The sequence below is a fragment of the Aquarana catesbeiana genome, linkage group LG03 (genome assembly GCF_042186555.1).
Source record: "Aquarana catesbeiana isolate 2022-GZ linkage group LG03, ASM4218655v1, whole genome shotgun sequence".
In the NCBI taxonomy this organism is placed as follows: domain Eukaryota; kingdom Metazoa; phylum Chordata; class Amphibia; order Anura; family Ranidae; genus Aquarana; species Aquarana catesbeiana.
The window spans coordinates 600,082,361-600,094,829 of record NC_133326.1 but is presented as its reverse complement, the minus strand read 5'-3'; the positions used below and the strand labels follow the sequence as shown (position 1 = coordinate 600,094,829).

General features: G+C 39.7%; 1 protein-coding gene across 1 annotated transcript in view; it reads left to right on the top strand.

The window, feature by feature from the left end:
* Window positions 1–12,469, top strand: part of CNNM4 (cyclin and CBS domain divalent metal cation transport mediator 4) — an 80,176-nt gene that overhangs the window by 43,234 nt on the left and 24,473 nt on the right. Inside the window, exons 5-6 of the mRNA XM_073622077.1 lie at window positions 18–187; window positions 332–431. Coding sequence (XP_073478178.1) covers window positions 18–187; window positions 332–431 — 270 coding nt within the window. The remainder of the gene's footprint in view (window positions 1–17; window positions 188–331; window positions 432–12,469) is intronic.

Below are 12,469 nucleotides of genomic sequence, written 5' to 3'. Positions count from 1 at the left end.
CCCATCTCTTATTGCAGAGGTATCATTGTTTGCATCTAGTTTGGTTTCAGAGAAGACACTCTTGCGTCTCCTCAAATACCCAGATGTGGTTCAGGATCTTCATTTTGATGAGGATGACAAGAAGGCACCAGAACACTTCCTGTACCAGCGCAACAAGATAGCCGACTACTTTATCCTCATCTTGCAGGTATGTTGGATACCAGGCTGAGTAAATGAGGATCACTACATCGGATGTGGTTTAGGAATATGATTTTATAAATTTTCAGCTGAATTCTGTATGGATTAGTAATGTGGAGCCATGCAGCTTCATCTGTTCTTTCTTTTTGTTCAGGGGAAAGTTGAAGTAGAGGCTGGCAAGGAGAATATGAAATTTGAGTCTGGAGCCTTCTCCTATTATGGTGTCATGGCTTTGACTACATCTTCAGGGAATGGTGAGTATTTCTTTTGTATCTCTTTGGCACACCAGCCCGGACAACGCACACGTGGATCTTGGGTATTCAAGACTGTAAAAGAACTCTCCAGACAACTTTGTGCTTTTATGCTGCCAGTGCATGTGAGAAAAGGAATGGAAGTTGATTGCTGTTGGCAATACAAACCATTCTTCTTTCTGGTACTTTATTCAGTTGCCAGTTATTTGTTTATTTTTAGAAAGCAGTATTGCATATTCGGCCCATAGAAATGTGTGGAGAACACCCTGCAATAGTGGAAATGAATCAAGATGATAGAGAAAAATTTGCCACATGTGGATCGAAATTCAGCTGGTCCTTGCTGAACTGGCCAAATTCCGGTCCATCTATGGCCAGCTTAAGGGTAACAGTGTCTGTCGCTGCACCTCTTTAATAAAGTCTCTGTGCTGCCAGTAACACTGCACTATGGGAAATTGATAAGAGAATCCAGTTGCTCTCGGCAACAAAGAGAATTCTACAAGAGTTTAATAAATTAAGCTTTCTGTGCTTTCCTCTAGCAGTCCCTACAGTGCTGATGGAATTCAAATCCTAGAACTGCTTCCTCCTTATTTCCCCATGTCTTATCTTTCCATCCTCTACCAGCTCCTGCCTGTCCTCCCCTAAAAAGGGGCTCTGTTTTCAAGGCTAGCAGGTAATAATCTACATGCATGGATAATGTGTGCACGCCATTTACACACACACACACACTTCTGAAGTGCCTTTTTTAGTGGTGTGTATTAGATGGTGATATAATCCTATAACTGCTTTCTGCACAGTGCAGTGCTGGAGAATAGGTGCATGCATTTATTACGCAAGGTGTGTTTTATTACCTAAACCTGACACACTGGGAAATAGTTCTCCTTATGACTAATCTTGAAGTCATTAAAGTGGTTGTAAACACTGTACTACCACTTTTACCTACAATAATAAGGCTTACCTGTAAGTACCGTGAATATCTCCTAAACTTGCACCGTTTAGGAGATATTAACTGTATCTGCATGTGCTGACGTTATCGGAACATGCGCACTGAAGAAACGGCTCGCTTGCGCTGTTTCTCCAGTAGCTGTGCCGTGACCGGCAGCTCCCATGCGCGTGCGTGGGAGTGATGTCAGCGTGGCTCTGGCCAATCATGGCGAGTTTACAACCACTTTAATGTTGCATGAGTTTTTATTATGAAGGTTTATATGGACTCGTAACTAAACAAATATATTTGCTTGCAGCTGCTGGTTTTTACTGACTTTTAGACACTAGATGCCATATGGCCAGCATATCATACTGGCAGGCTACTTGTCAGAATGGTGTACATAACAGCAGAATAAGGCTTTCCTTTAGATTTGCTAAAATCGTAGACTGAGGTCAAACCTAAACACTTTCAATTTGTATGCAATCAGGCAAGCCCTTGCACTGTATAGTTGAAGATAAATCTAAAGAAGAAAATTGTATAGTGTATGACCAGCTTAAGGCTCATGTCACACTAGAGATTTTTAGAGATTCGATGCTATAATTGCAGTCCATGAAGCAAAAAAGTTGACACCGCTACTGAAGTCCTCTCTAACATGCAAAACGGGCTTCATCATAGAGAAAACTAGGTTTAAGCCATTTGGGTGAAGCTCGTTCGAGGGAATAGAGCTGTGGTGGGGTGAATGTCCTGTACCTGAACAGTACATTTATCCATATTTGAGACCAGTTGGAATGGGGCCCGACTTACTTGGACTATCAAGTAATGTATTTTTCTCTCTTCTCCTCCTTTTTTTTTTTTTTTTTTTTTATCTTGAGTTTTTGTAACGGTTGGAGATAGCAACAGAATCCCCAGCTTCAGCAGATACTCATGTTTTGCAATGCAGCTAGTATTGATAATGGCACACCAGCATTTTAGAACTGCCCAAAAAAGCATTGGAGTCAGTTACAGCGAGAACTTTGTATCCAGAAAATTACAAGAGAATGTAAGCAGACAAATTCGTAGCTGCTGCAAAACTTTGTTACAGACGTGTGAAAGGGGCCTTAAAGTGCGACTACAGCCAAACCTGTGTTCCATTTTTAAATGATAAACAAAAATCCTGAATATCTCACTAAAAAGCCTGATAATTATACAAATATTTACATATTATAACTAGCTACGACATGCAATTATTGGGCGATTCACTCTTCTACCCATCCTCGGTCATCCTGCTGCTCTCCCTATGCCCCCACCATCTCTGTCACTTCCTAGTGTGTGAGATGATAAACGCCCCTCCCCTCCTGTTGCTGTTCCGTGTGGCAGTAAAGTTAGTGATCCCAATTACTGCCACCACCTCTGTAATAAGATCTACACAGTGTATGTGTGATGTTTGTTTTTTAAAGTTTGCCAGTTAAATACCCTTTTATTTTTATTTTTTTTTTCCCCACATCCCCGATGTGCAGTCATGTGACTGCCTGGCTGCTGTCAGGTAAATCTCAGCACCACCCACTGTAGTCCTTAGATCAGGGAATTGATTCATGTAATAAATGCAAAGCCGTTCTCTGCTCACTCACAGCTGTCAAAAAAAAAAATAACAACCAACCGGCAAATGTTTATCAACTTGGGCTCATTGCTGAGATGAAGAGAAACATTGTAACATTTTAGTTCTTTGTGATCAAAGGGATCAACTTCGGTCTGTAAATGAGGTCAGTTTAACCATTTAACCCCTGGCCGCCGAGCGTACGCAGATACGCGGCCTCGGCTTTCGGGGGTTATACCGGGATGATGCCCGCAGCTGCAGGCATCATCCCGGCACCGTTTTTTTTAGAGTCGAGCCGGTGATCGGCTATCCAGGGATAACGACCGATGCGGCCAAAAGCCGCTCGGTTGTTATCCCGGAGGAGTAGGAGGGGACACCCCCCCCTTCCGCCGCTCTTCCCGACCCACCAGGGGTCCCAATCATTGATCCGCCTCTTCCGGCGGCTAGAGAGACTGACACAAAGCCGGAAATGGCTTCGTGCCAGTCTTCTCTCTGTAAACATGGAAGTGACGTCAGCTCCTGTTTACTTGGCTGCCAATTGCGCCGGTTTTTAAAAAATATACAGTATTCAGAATCGCTGAAAACGGTGATCTGAATACTTTGAAGTGCAAAGGAGGGATTGGAGGTCTTTTAGACCCCCAATCCCTCCATAAAGAGTACCCGTCACCACCTATTACGGTCACAAGGGATGTTTACATTCCTTTTGACAGCAATAAAAGTGATCAAAATTTTTTTTTTTTTTTTTTTTTTTAAAAACACAATGTAAAAAAATGAAAATTTTTATAAAAAAAAAAATTTTTTTAAGCGTCCCCATGAGCTCGCACAGCAAAGAAAACTCATACGGAAGTCACGCCTGCTTATGTAAATGGTGTTCAAATCACACATGTGAGGTATTGCCGTGATCGTCAGAGCGAGAGCAATAATTCTAGCACTAGACTTCTAACTCTAACCTGGTAACCGTTATTTTTTTCTTTTTTAAATGTCGCCTATGCAGATTTTTAGGTGCCGTAGTTTGTCGCCATTCCACGAGTGTGCGCAATTTTAAAGCGTGACATGTTTGGCATCTATTTACTTGGCGTAACATCTTTCACATTATAGAAAAAAATTGGGCTAACTTTACTGTTTCGTTTTTTTTTTTTTTTTTTTTTTTTTTTTTTTTTTTTTTTTTATTCATGAACGTGTCTTTTTCCCCAAAAAGTTGAGTTTAAAAGACTGCTGCACATATACCGTGTTACATAAAATATTGCAACAATCACCATTTTATTCTCTGCTAAAAAAATATACATAATGTTTGGGAGTTCTAAGTAATTCTCTAGCAAAAAATACAGATTTTAACTTGTAAACACCAAATGTCAGAAATGGGCTTAGTCATGAAGGGGTAAAGACTAAACCTTTTGTCTGACACTTGTTGCTTACAAGTTAAAATCAGTATTTTCTGCTAAAGAATTACTTAGGACCCCCCCCCCCCCAACTTTTTTTTTTACCCAAGAACCTACAGAATAAAATGGCATTCATTGCAATATTTTATATCGCACTATTTGCGCAGCGGTCTTTCAAATGCAATTTTTGGGAAAAATTTACTTCAATGAATAAAAAAAACTAAACCGTAAAGTTAGCCCATGTTTCTTGTAGAATGTGAAAGATGATGTTACGCTGAGAATCGTGATCTTTATTCTAAGCAAAATAATTGTGAAATTTTTTTTTTCCAGAATCGTGCAGCTCTACTGTAGACCCTACCGAACGAACACTGATATGGGTACTTAACCACATGCCGACCAGCTGGCGTAGTTGTACTGTGGCAGAATGGCACGGCTGGGCGAAACGCCGTTATGTAACGTCGCTTTGCCCTGTGGCCACTGGGGGGGCGCGCGCTCTCCGAGCCGATGTGAGTGCCCGGCGGTCTCGATCACCGCCAAGCTCCTGTGATCGCTCGGGGCACGTGGAAAACCCGGAACTGTGTGTGTGTGTGTGTGTGTGTGTGTGTGTGTAAACACAGTTTCCAGTTCTGAGGGTAGAACTGACAGATCGTCTGTTCATACAGAGTATGAACAGATGATCTGTTATCTTCCCTGCACAGTCCCCTCCCCCTTCAGTTAGGACACACATTAACCCCTTCATTGCCCCCTAGTGTTAACCCCTTTACTGCCAGTGACATTTTTACAGTAATCAATGCATTTTTAATCGCACTGATCGATGTATTAATGCCAATCGTCCCAAAAATGTGTCAAAATTGTCCGTGTCCACCATAATGTCGCAGTCACGGTAAAAATCGCTGATCGCCACCATTACTAGTAAAAAAAAAAAAAATGCCATAAAACTATCCCCTATTTTGTAGACGCTATAACTTTTGTGCAAACCAATCAATATACGCTTATTGCGATTATTTTTTTTTTTTTACCAAAAATATGTAGAATACGTATCAACCTAAACTGATGAAAAAAGTCTTTTGATATATTTTTGGGGGATATTTATTATAGCAAAAAGTTAAAAATGCGTGGTGGTTTTTTTTTTTTTTTTTTCAAAATTGTTGCTTTTTTTTTTTTTTTTTTTTTTTTTATAGCGCAAAAAATAAAAACCGCAGAGGTGATCAAATACCACCAAAAGAAAGCTCTATTTGTGGGGAAAAAAGGACGTTAATTTTGTTTGGGAGTCACATCGCACGACTGCGCAATTGTCAGTTAAAGCGACTCAGTGCCGATTCACAAAAAGTGCTCTGGTCTTTGGCCAGCCAAATGTTCCGGGGCTGAAGCGGTTAAATTGTCCTTGAATGTAAGCCCTATATTTCCAATTTGACAGCATAGTAGTAATATTAATAAATCATCCAGTGCTGGTGTGCAAGAATCCTACTCTAAAGTGCAAATATTTTAAATGATGCGATTACTTGTCCCCTAGTGGCGCTCTGCAGCTTATCCTTATTCAATCCTTAGTCGACCTCATAAAAATTTGAGGATGTGCCGACTTCCGGCATTTTGCAGAACGGTGCTTAGGGGTCTTCACTTAGATCAGTTAATGACACTTTGTTGGGAGAACTCTATATGCCTGACAAATTAGAAGCTACAGATCCATTTCTTACAATTGCACTTCTAATACCTCGTCACAAACCTTTTTAGTGTGCAGTGCTATTGTATCTGTGACCCAGAATTATGAAATGCTGAGCTTTGCGTTTCTGTTAGTATTCCTACTGCTGCTTGCAAATCTTTCAGCTACCAGGTTTTCTGTTTTAAAGAATGGTTACATTTCAATGGCCATGATCTTAATTATGAATAACTAATCTTAACCACTTCAGCCCCGGAAAGATTTACCCCCTTCCTGGCCAAGCCCTTTTTTTGTGATGCGGCACTGCGCCGCTTTAACTGACATTTGTGCGGTCGTGCAACGTTTTACCCAAACAAAATTTTCTCAACAAATAGATTTCTTTTGGTGGTATTTGATCACATCTGCGGTTTTTATTTTTTGCGCTATAAACAGAGCGACAATTTTGGAAAAAAAAGCAATATTTTTTGCTATAATAAATATCCCAAAAAAATATAAAACAAATTTCTAACTCCGTTTAGGCCAATGTTCTTCTACATATGTTTGGTAAAAAAATCGCAATAAGCCTATATTGATTGGGTTGTGCAAAAGTTGCAAAATAGGGGATAGATTTATGGCATTTTTATAAAAAAAAAATGTTTTTCTAGTAATGGCGGCGAACTGCGTGTCACTGTCATTGTCAAATGTCACTGGCAGGGAAGGGGTTAAACACTAGGGGGGCGATCAAGGGGTTAAGTGTGTTCCAACTGTAGGGGGGGGGGGGGCTCAATAGAACATGAGAGATCACTGCTCCTGAATACTGGGAGTACTAAATCCCTGTCATGTTGCTAGGCAGAACAGGGAAATGCCTTGTTTACATGGGCATCTCCCCGTTCTGCCTCTCCATGCCACGATCGCTAGCCGCCGATGACCGCGTGAAGTAAGGGTACGTAATTTTGCGCACCCGTGCCACTCTGCCAACGTATATCAGCGTGAGCCGGTCGGCAAGTGGTTAAAGAAAAATGCTGACACCGCACATAGTTCATGGTCACTGACAGATAATGTGCACATTAGTCCTTTTTCTTCTGTCTCTACCTTATTGCTCTCAGTAGAGTGTATGGAATCTCTGTGCTCATTTAGCCATCTTCTCTACAGAAATTTGTGATTATTACAAAGCAATGTAAGTATGGCCTTGGTCAACCAGACCAGTGTTTCTCAACTCCAGTCCTCAAGGCACCCCAACAGGTCATGTTTTCAGGATTTCCCTCGGATGAAACGGCTGTAGTAATTGCTAAGGCAATGAAACTGATCAAATCACCTGTGCAAAATAATGGAGAGCCTGAAAACATGACCTGTTGGTGCGCCTTGAGGACTGGAGTTGAGAAACACTGAACTAGACAACCGATCTTAGTTTCAGGGTTAATTTCATGAGCGCCACCTACTGTCCTAAAATGAGAATGAATCCTCTTATTTTTGGGAAATGTGATAGAATGTGACAGAAGTAGACCAAAAAAAAAAATGAGAAGGAAAGGGGGGGACCGCATACATGATCACCTAGATGGCTGCAGCTGTCTCCCGCCTCTACACTGAGATCGGAGCGTACAAGGATCACTGATCGCTCAGTTCTTGTGTCTGCTCTCTAGAGCGCCAGACTGTGGAGGGGTGGGAGTGACTGGCTTAGGCTCTCAATCCACTGAGAGGCCGATCCAGCTGCCTATCATGCATCTGGGTGGACCCCAGCATTTTTGTAAGAATCCCTGCAGAGCATGGACCTCTTCCGTGATGTCAGGCCAACAGCGGGCTTTAGCCCCTCACCCCTGTCTCCTGTACAAATGAGAGCAAATAAGTTGTAAGACCCTGATAGATTCCAACCTCTCCTCTATTTCTGTACTAGAAAATGCAGTGGCAGGAGAATCATGGTCTCCACCTCTGCCTCAGTGGTTGTATGTGAGGCTGGTGACTTTTTTTGCCACGTCAGCTGATGGTAGGCAATAGATCAGAGCTGCTTCAGGTTCTGGAAGGATCCTGAGAATATTGGTGGGATCCAGCCAGATGCTCCTGCCCCCTCCCCTGCTCAGCACTAGTAAGCACTGGAGGAGCAGACCAAGAACTGAGCGATCAGTGGTTATCTGATCACTCTGTTCACCGGTTTGGTGCCAACATGGGACAGCTACAGCATCAGACGATGCTGCAGAATAAAAGGATTATGAATATTTATTTCTTTAAAAAACGCAAAATTCTCTTTTTTTTTTTTTTTTTATGGGCCAGAAAATGCAAATGTTGCAGTAGACATGCATACTGAAAGCCACAACAGAGCTTTCTCTGCAGTAAAGCACATTGTTTCCTGAAATGCTGCAGAGCCTAGGAGGAAAGCTGGCCATACAATGGTAGATTTTCAAATGAACATTCCTACAGGTATTTCGTACAAAAATTCTCAGTACTTTTGGTGACTTGCTGAATGTCTGAAAGTACTTCAACATTTAATTTTGCGTTTAACATTTTGATTTTGGAATAAATGTAATTTCCTGAACTAAAACCACATTGAGGGTTCCGTTCACACTAGCGTGATTCTAGATGTGACTTAAAGTGAAGCTTTACCCATAACCGCTTCATAAAAAATGTTCTTTAGCAAAGAACATGCATTCCACATTAATAATTATGCTACCAAAATTAGTGTGTGCTGTAAATTGCCTCCGGCATTGCTCCTGTTTCTTCTTGCTGGAGGCAGCCATTTTGCTGAGGCCCAGAGCCTCTAAGCAGCAGTAAATCATAAAGGGGAACTAAACCCAAATTCAGCAGTGCCTAAAAATAGAGAGCAACTGAGAATGTGCAGAGCAGCGTGAGACAATGTATTAGGCCTCATATACACTGCTGCTGGTAAACGGACGTTTAGGAGTTGTTGGGCATTTTTTTTCAACTGCTCCTGAACTCTCCTTTGATATGAGTACATGTACACAGGTTTGTTTATAGTCGTTTAGAGGCAATTGAGTTTAGAGGCGCTTTTTTTTTCACCAAACGCTTATAAACACGGTAACTCACGTTTAGCCACGCTTCGTTTACAGGCGTTTTTCATTTTTGGCTATTTTTTTTTTTTTTTTTTTAAACGCAAACGCAGCATGTAAAGGAGGCAAAATGGGCGTTTTTAAACGTGGGTTACTATGTGTCAAGTTAAATCGTTCAGAACAGGTTGTAAAAACTTCCCGTGTACATGAAGCCTTACTGTATTTTAGACTTTGTTTTTTTTTCGTTTTTGATAAAAACTTAAAAAAAAAAAAAAAAAGTACATTCAGAGAGAGGAAAAAAATATGCACGATAACTGCTTTGTAACTAATAGCACTGTGTGATATGCATAGAGATAAAACCAGTATAATTTCAGGTGGAGCAATAGCACTGCTAAAACCATATAACGCTAAGGAGCAATACATATCAACTAATATGGTATAATAAAAATCATATAGAGTGAGAGAAGAAGAGAAAAGAGAAGAATAGACACTACTTTTAATTTTCTACATAGCTATACTTGCAAAAGGGGCCAGCCTGAAGTGATCTAGCAGGACTTCATTTTCTGACTAAAGTTTCACTTTAACTCTCACAGAATTGCATGACAATAAAAATCTTATTGTTTTTAATGGTGTCCATTCATATATCAATGCAACTCAGCATGGCTTCAGTTTGGAAAAATGTCCTCTACTACTTTGTTGCGATTCCAGTGCGATTTTTGGCCCCATAGAATATGCAAACCACTACATAATCACAATGAAACTGGATCAAAAATCAGATCTCTGCAGTGTGAACCTAGCTTACCTGTCAAATTTTGTTTAAGAACAAATTTCTATCCTACTTTTTTGAAGATTCTGGTCACTTGATTTGACCCCACTAACAGTTAAAAAATCTAAACCTTCTTAAAATGAACATTTTTAAATTAAGTTCTATTTTCTGCTCTGCATAGAGATGTTTGCAGGGCTGTTAGACTTGTACACCTTCTATGCAATCTGAAATGAATCTAACTTAAAGTGGAACTTTACCAATAACCTGATAAAAAATGATGTTTAGCCAGGAACATGCATTCCACATTAATTATGCTGAGAAATTGTGTGCTGTAAATTGCCTCCAGCATTGCTCCTGTTTCTTCTTTCTGGAGGCTGACATTTTGTTGAAGATCAGAATCCCTGAACAGCAGTAAATCATAAAGTTGAACCAAACCCATTGATTTAATAGTTAACAAAAACAATTGCATTCCTGGAATGCCGAGATTGTCACATTTTGTTTGTGTCCTCAAACTGTCAAACCATCAAATGTCTGCTGTCATAACCGATCACATGTGAAGCACCAGGGCAGTTGCAGATCAAGCAGAAGCGGCTTTCTTGGCTGTAAAGGAAAGAAGGGTTTAACCACTTGAAGACCAGACATTTTCGGCCGCTTTTTTAGACACATGTGAAAATTTATTTATTACTTAGAACTCCCTAACACCGATTATCTAGGGCCTCTGCTTCAAAATAGAGAGAGAGAGAATTTTGAAGCAGAGGCCCTAGATAATCGGTGAGTTTTGAAATCTTTTTATAAATAGGTAGTCTTGCGAGCAACTAAAATACAATCCGAGTAATATATGCAAGCAGCAAGTAACACACTCCCAATATAAATGTGCAAATAAACTCAAAACAAATAATGCCGCGCTAGTGATAATAAGTGTGTCCAACCACTCAATATATCCATTCTCCTGTGCAAATATGAGTGCCAAAATAATATGTGAATATACAATAATACGATACATTCATGTGTATTTCTTCTTGTAATAGAAATCGCTTGCTGGAGTGCAGTCAAATATTTAAAATGTCTAAAATTGTAACTTGAGTCTTCAGAAATTCTCAAAAATCCGTGCTTTGTAGCTATTCATCTCCAGTGCTCCCCCATAAGAAATGCGCTCACCTCACAAAGTGACCTCACACTTTAGTTTGGTCAAAGATTTTTTTTTTGTCACCCAGACTAACAGATCATGCTCTCCTCTACACTGAGTGGTTGGATACATTTATTATCACTAGCACAGCATTATTTGTTTTGAAATATTTTTGTCGCATGGTATTTGCGTGGCAGTTTTTCACACACAATTTTTGGGAAAATATACACTTGTGTTTTTATGCATTAAAATAAAAAAATAAATTACATAGCCTGATTTTTTTTTTTTTTTTTGTAAAATATATAAAAGATGTCACGCCGAGTAAATAGATACCAAACAGCTCACGCTTTAAACTGCGCATGCCTGTGCAACGACTACCAACAACGTAAATTTTACTATCCTATAGGTGGCACTTTAAAAGCCTTTACAGGGTAACACTTTTTATCTACAGAGGAAATCTAGTGCTAGAATTTCTGCCCATTATCTGACGTTTGCGGCGATACCTCACATGTGTGATGTTTGCGTGCATGCGGGACCGATGCACGTGTTTGTCGCTAGCATGGGGAGACAGGGGCACTTTAAATTTCTTTTTTTTTTACATTTTTAGTTTTTATTTTTTTTATATTTGTTGCTTGAAATGTATTTATTTTAACCACTTCAGCCCTGGACCATTTGGCTGACCAAAGACCAGAGCAATTTGTTGTGATTCGGCACTGCGTCGCTTTAACTGACAATTGTGCGGTTGTGCTACGTGGCTCCCAAACAAAATCAATGTCCTTTTTCCCCCACAAATAGAGCTTTATTTTGGTGGTATTTGATCACCTCTGCGGTTTTTATATTTTGCGCTATAAACAAAAAAAGTAACAATTTTTTGAAAAAAAACGCATTATTTTTTACTTTTTGCTATAATAAATATCCCCCCCAAAAAATATATAAAAACTATTTTTTTTTTTTTTCCCCCTCAGTTTAGGCTGATATGTATTCTACATATTTTTGGTAAAAAAAAAAAAAATCACAATAAGAGTATATCGATTGTTTTGTGCAAAAGTTATAGCGTCTACAAAATAGGGGATAGTTTTATGGCATCATTTTTAGTAGAATATAAATATATATATTAATATATATATATATATATATATATATATATATATATATATATATATATATATATATATATATATATATATATATATATATATATATATATATATATATATATATATATATATATAATTTTTAACTAGTAATGGCGGCGATCAGCTTTTTTTTTTTTTTTTTTTTTCGGGACTGCGACATTATGTAGGACACAGACAATTTTGACACATTTTTGGGACCTTTGGCATTAATACAGCGATCAGTGCGATTAAAAATGTCACTGGCAGTGAAGGGGTTAATGTGTGTCCTAGTTTGTGTTCTAACTGAAGGGGGGATGTGGACTATGCAGGGAAGCAAACAGTTCATACTCTGTATGAACAGATGATCAGTTCTCCCCTCAGAGAACCGGAAACTGTGTTTACACAGTTCTGGGTTCTCCGTGTGCCCCGAGCAATCGCGGGAGCCTGGTGGTGATCAGGGGAGGGGGGGCACATGCCCCCTAGTGGCCACAGGGCGAAGCGATGTTGCATAACATCATTTTGCTC